This window comes from Spinacia oleracea, chromosome 4 (assembly GCF_020520425.1).
Source record: "Spinacia oleracea cultivar Varoflay chromosome 4, BTI_SOV_V1, whole genome shotgun sequence".
Lineage (NCBI taxonomy): Eukaryota > Viridiplantae > Streptophyta > Magnoliopsida > Caryophyllales > Amaranthaceae > Spinacia > Spinacia oleracea.
This window is the reverse complement of record NC_079490.1, coordinates 41,339,034-41,344,724: the sequence shown is the minus strand read 5'-3', so window position 1 is coordinate 41,344,724 and position 5,691 is coordinate 41,339,034. Positions and strand designations below refer to the sequence as shown.

General features: G+C 38.8%; 1 protein-coding gene across 1 annotated transcript; it reads left to right on the top strand.

The window, feature by feature from the left end:
* The first annotated feature begins 420 nt into the window (after positions 1 to 420).
* LOC110795330 (uncharacterized) lies at positions 421 to 1,545 on the top strand. The gene has a single exon (XM_022000332.2). The coding sequence runs from the start codon at positions 421 to 423 to the stop codon at positions 1,543 to 1,545; it is 1,125 nt and encodes a 374-aa protein (XP_021856024.2).
* The last annotated feature ends 4,146 nt before the right edge of the window (positions 1,546 to 5,691 follow it).

Genomic DNA, 5,691 nt, shown 5'->3' with positions numbered 1-5,691 from the left:
CTAGGAAACCTCCTGGTCATACTAGGAAGGTTTGGGTTCCAAAACCTGTTCAGCTGGAAACAACTACTACTCAACCTATACAACCTGTGGAACCAACTAATGTGTTTGTTCAAGCAACCAAGTTCAGTAGGATAGTGGGACAGCAGTTGAAACCAGTGGTCACCTCAACCACATACCAGGCCTTATCTGAATCTGATAATGAAGTGGAAAGTGATGTTGATATGTCTATGAAGAATCATGCAGGTAGTGTGCACTCATTAGGCAGGGGGGTGGCATCCCCTAGTCCTAATGGATAAAGTGCTATGTTGGAATGTAAGGGGGATCAACAGGAAAGATAAGCAAGAAAATGTGAGATCAATGATCCATTCTCACACAATAAAACTTTGTTGCCTCCTGGAAACAAGGGTAAAGTCACCCAAAATGGGAGATCTGTATCTTAACATTTTCCCAAATTGGTGCTTTACTTCTAATCTAAGTCATCACAGAAATGGTAGAATTGTCCTAGCTTGGGACCCTGATGTGTTTCAGATGAATATTATCCATATGGATAGTCAAATGATTCATGGTTTTGTGACTCCTAGATACTCTGGTGTGGGGTTCTTTGTCTCTTTCATCTATGGTCTTAATCTTGCAACTGAGAGAGAACCATTATGGGCCACTTTATGCACACTGGCTAGCATGATCCACTCTGCCTGGGTGATCATGGGGGATTTCAATGCTGTAAAAGAAATAGAAGATAGAATTGGCCCCCCTGTGAGACTGTCAGATATCCAGCCTATGAGAAACTGCATGGCTATGTGTCAACTTACTGAAGTAAAAACTATAGGCAGGCTCTACACTTGGAATAACAAACAAGATGGTGGTAATAGGGTGTTCTCTAGAATTGACAGAGTTCTCTCTAACTCTGCATGGGATGACATGTTTCCCAATGCAGAAGCTTTGTACCTTCCTGAAGGCACCTATGACCATTGCCCCATGGTTCTAAGTTCCTACCCCACCATACACCAGAAGAAACCATTCAGATTTTACAACATGTGGACATCATCAGATGAGTTTCTACCCATTGTGGAGAGGAATTGGTCAAGATATGTATATGGTTGTGTTATGTTCAGAATCACTCAAAAGTTGAAATGGATCAAGAATGATTTGAAACTCCTAAACCACACTGGTTACAGCAATGTTGAGGCAACCAAAGTTCAGCTCCAAGCCCATCTTGCTGAGATTCAGGATAAACTTCAATCTGACCCCACCAACATAGAACTATCCACAGCAGAGAAGATTGCTGCAACTGCCTACTGGAAAACACAAGACAACCTTTTGTCTTTCCTACACCAAACATCCAAAGTGCATTGGCTTGAAAAGGGAGATGAAAACTCCAAAGCTTTTTATCAAAGCATTAAACAAAGAAGGAAATACAACAACATCCACTCCATTCAAAATGCTGGAGGGGTGTGGGTGAATTCTCCTAAGGAGGTCCAGGATGCTTTCTTGGACTTTTACAGGAACCTATTTTGCTACAAAAAAGACAAAAGACTCCCTATCTAGAAGAGCATAATGGATAGAGGACCAAGGCTCACTGAGGCTCACAGGAATCATCTCACTTGTAAATTTTCTTTGACTGATGTCAAAAGAGTTTTGGACAGCATTCCAAGCAATAAAGCTCCTGGTTTAGATGGATTCAATAGCCACTTCTACAAATGTTCCTGGGATATCATCAAGAATGATCTCCTTGCTGCAATTAATGATTTCTTTGAATCTGGGAAAATGCTAAGGGAGATTAATGTCACTTCAATCACCTTGATCCCAAAGTCAAATGTGTCTTCATCAGTCAGTGATTTCAGACCAATAGCATGTTGCTCAGTTTTGTACAAATGCATCTCCAAGCTTCTGTGTGAAAAGTTGGGTTCAGTGCTGCCAGATATTATTTCTCCTAATCAGGGTGCCTTTGTTAAAGGGAGATCCATTCTCCACAATGTCCTGGTGTGCCAGGATATAATCAAGATGTACAGGAAAGGTCAACTTCAAGCTAACTGTATGATGAAACTGGACCTCAAAAAAGCATATGATACAGTTGAATGGGACTTTATTGAGGAAGTTCTGCTAGACCTGGGATTTACTACTCATTTTATTCATTTGATCATAACTTGCCTGACAACTACTCAATACTCAATTCTGATCAATGGGACACCTACAAAACTGATTCACCCAAGAAGAGGGCTGAGACAAGGTGATCATTTGTCACCACTGCTTTTTACTCTATGCATGGAGTATCTCACAAGGGCAATGACCTCAATTAGTGAACAAACTGGGTTCAGGTTCCACTCTAGATGCAGAAGACTAAAGCTTAACCACCTTTGCTTTGCAGATGACCTTCTTATTTTTTACGGTTTTTTCATGAAATGCCCACGAGGTTTAACGAAATGCACCAAATACACCCGCGTGTTTCAAATTACATAATATACCCCTATTTAAACTTATTTGCACCAAATGCCCCTAGACTTAACGGAAGTCTAACACCGTTAGTCATTAGTTCGAATTAGCCCTTAATTAACTTAATTAATTAATAATTAACTAATTAACTCCATTTTTCATTTTCTTTAATTTTTTTTTTCCTCTTTTCAATCACCTATTCCTTCTCTTCTGGTTCGAGAATCTCAACACCATTAGAAACTGAATTTGAAAATCCCTTAAATCCTCATCCATTGACAAATCCTCAAAAAATTGAAACCTTGAAAACCCAGATTCAATCTTCAAGAACAAAAACCAAGAAGAAGTCGAAACCAGCCTTAAAGACGCAAGCCAAGATCTCTCACTCTTCAAGTTCAAATCCAGTGTCGTCGTTGTGCTCGTTCTCTTCATGGTTTTTGGATTGCTCAATTCATAGTTCGATGGTAAAGCCGTGGCTAAAATCCCATTCGTAACACAATTTATGGAAATTGAAGAACAGACTCAAGAACAATAGAAAATGAATTCGAAATTTCTGAATTCTAATCCTATAATCGAAAATCTAAAAACCAAAATAGAATTACTAGGTTCTCTAATCTCTACTAATCGCTGCTGCTATATCTCATAATTACGATGTTGCTGCTGCTATGTGCGAACAGAATCAAAACAAAAAAAAAATCCAGAAAGAAGGCAAGGAAAAACGAAGAAGAAGAAGAAAACTGAAGAACGAAAAACTGAAATTCTAGCTACAAAATTAACTTTTTCCTCTTCTCTTCTCTAATTCTATGTGCTGCTGTCCTATACTTCCACCAACATATAATTCGCATTTCTAGAAATGGAATTGAGACAATTTGGGGAAAAAAAATGAGAATTTAGATTGAAGATTTTTTGTACGGGAGTTAGATTGAAGCGGAGCTCGGTGGTGGTGTGGGCGGAGGTCGGTGGGGCGGAAGTCGGTGGTCGGTGGGACGGAAGTCGGTGGTCGATGGTGGTGGAACCAGGAGGGAAGGGGATGGATTGTTGTTGAGCTTGTTGAACCAGAAGAGAAGGAAGGGGGTGAGTGAAAATAAAGAAAAAAGAGAAAAAAATTAAATTAAAGAAAATGCATAATGGAGTAAATTATTAATTAGGGGTTAATTATTAATCAATTAGGTTGATTAAGGGATAATTCAAACTAATGACTAACGGTGTTAGACTTCCGTTAAGTCTAAGGGCATTTGGTTCAAATAAGTTTAAATAGGGGTATATTATGTAATTTGAAACACGCGAGTGTATTTGGTGCATTTCGTTAAACCTCAGGGGCATTTCATGAAAAAACCGTATTTTTTATAAAGGTGATGCTCAGTCTGTGAAGTTAGCTCTGCAAGGTTTCAAATGGTTTTCTGACAGCACTGGTCTGGAGGTTAATGCCCATAAATCCTCTATTTATTGCTGTGGCATGTCTGCTTCTCAGTCCCAGGAAATGGCAACTCTTACTGGTTTTAAACTAGGATCACTTCCATTTTCTTATCTTGGTGTTCCAGTCAGTCCATGGAAAATGAAAGCTAAGGATTGTGATTGCCTCATTGACAAAATGACCTCCAAAATCAAGATTTGGAGCTCTGGGAATCTCTCCTTTGCTGGTAGAGCTCAATTGGTGAATTCTGTCCTGATGAGCATCTGTGTATACTGGTCTCAAATGTTTTTACTTCCTAGTGCTGTTCTTAAAAAAATCAATGTTGTTTGCAGATCTTTCCTCTGGTTTGGCAACTATTATGATAGCAGACCTGGGGCAGTTGCTTCGGATAATTTATGCCAACCAAAAGCACAAGGAGGGCTTGGGTTTAGGAACATCATAATTTGGAATCAAGCTGCTGTTGGGAAGCAAGTTTGGGCTATTGCTCAAAAGCAAGACAATCTTTGGGTCAAGTGGATCCACTCTGTCTATGTGAAAGATAAAGAATGGAGCCAGTTCACTGCCCCCACTGCTGCTAGCTGGGTGGTGAAAGTTCTATGCAAAATCAAAAGCCACTACAATCACCAATTCAACTCTACTCAATGGCTGTCTAAGCCCAAGTACTCCATCAGGGGCATTTATAGTGAGCTTTGCACTCAAGGAGCCAATGTTCAATGGCAATCCTATGTCTGGAACAGGTTGAGTGTTCCCAAACATAGATTCATACTATGGCTTGCTCTTTTGGACAGATTAAAGACCAAAGACAGATTGTGTAAGTTAAACATAAGAACTAATGATTTGTGTCCTGTGTGTGGGACTTGCACTGAATCCATAATGCATCTCTTCTTTGAGTGCTCTTTTGGCACTGCCTGCAGACAGCAGGTCTTGTCCTGGCTGGGATTCCAACAAGGTAGAAACTCCATTTTACCTCTCTTGAAGTGGATCCAAAGATATGGTAGAAGCAAAGTACAGAAAACAATCTTATACACTGCAATTGCATGTCTGGTGTACCATATTTGGAAGGCAAGGAACTCTGCAGTGTGGAACTTGAAGGTTCCTAGTATCAAATGTATTGTTCAAACTATCCAAGCTGAAGTGAAGGGTAGAGTCACTAATCTCCTAAGTAGTAAAGCAAGTACAAGGGATAGGGACTGGTTTTTCAACCTGTAATGGGTGGGTCTGGTTAGCTAAGGTTTCTTAGCTTTTCTATTTGCTCCTGTTTCCTTGAGATAACATGGTAGCTTGTTTGTAAACTGTTTTGGGTGATCAATAAAATTTATTACTTGTTTGCCAAAAAAAAATGATTGCGTGAATGCTTTTATTTAAGTTGTTAAAGTATGATAAATATTTTTTTTTGCTTTTTCATTTTGTAGAATATGAATGCATATAATTGTAAATCTTCAACTTTATTGCGTTCGGATAATAGAACTGCGATATTTCCTCGATCGATTGGTTACTAATTTTGAGAGCGATTCTCAAAGAAAAAGAGAATGAGAGCGTATCTTGAATGCTATTTTCTTATAGTGATCTTCATGGTTGTTTTCAAACTAAAATGTGAATGGTAGACCAATTGGACCTCATATATTCAGAATAATGGGTAGTTTTGGAAAAATGAAGTATTGAGTTAAAGACTCATGTATAACCAATGGTTAACAACCAATTTTCTTTTGATTCGATAAATGAACTAGATCGATAAATGAACTAGACTCATTGGATGTTGTCATTCCAAGTGAATAAAAGAAAGGGACTTTGTAGGCATAACAAAGTAATAAGATCAAGCAAAGAGTAAAATCTTTTGGACTATAAGAAAA

Bases quoted from the DNA above. Each gene is read 5' to 3' on its own strand.
- LOC110795330 (XM_022000332.2), top strand. From the start codon at position 421: ATGGGAGATCTGTATCTTAACATTTTCCCAAATTGGTGCTTTACTTCT.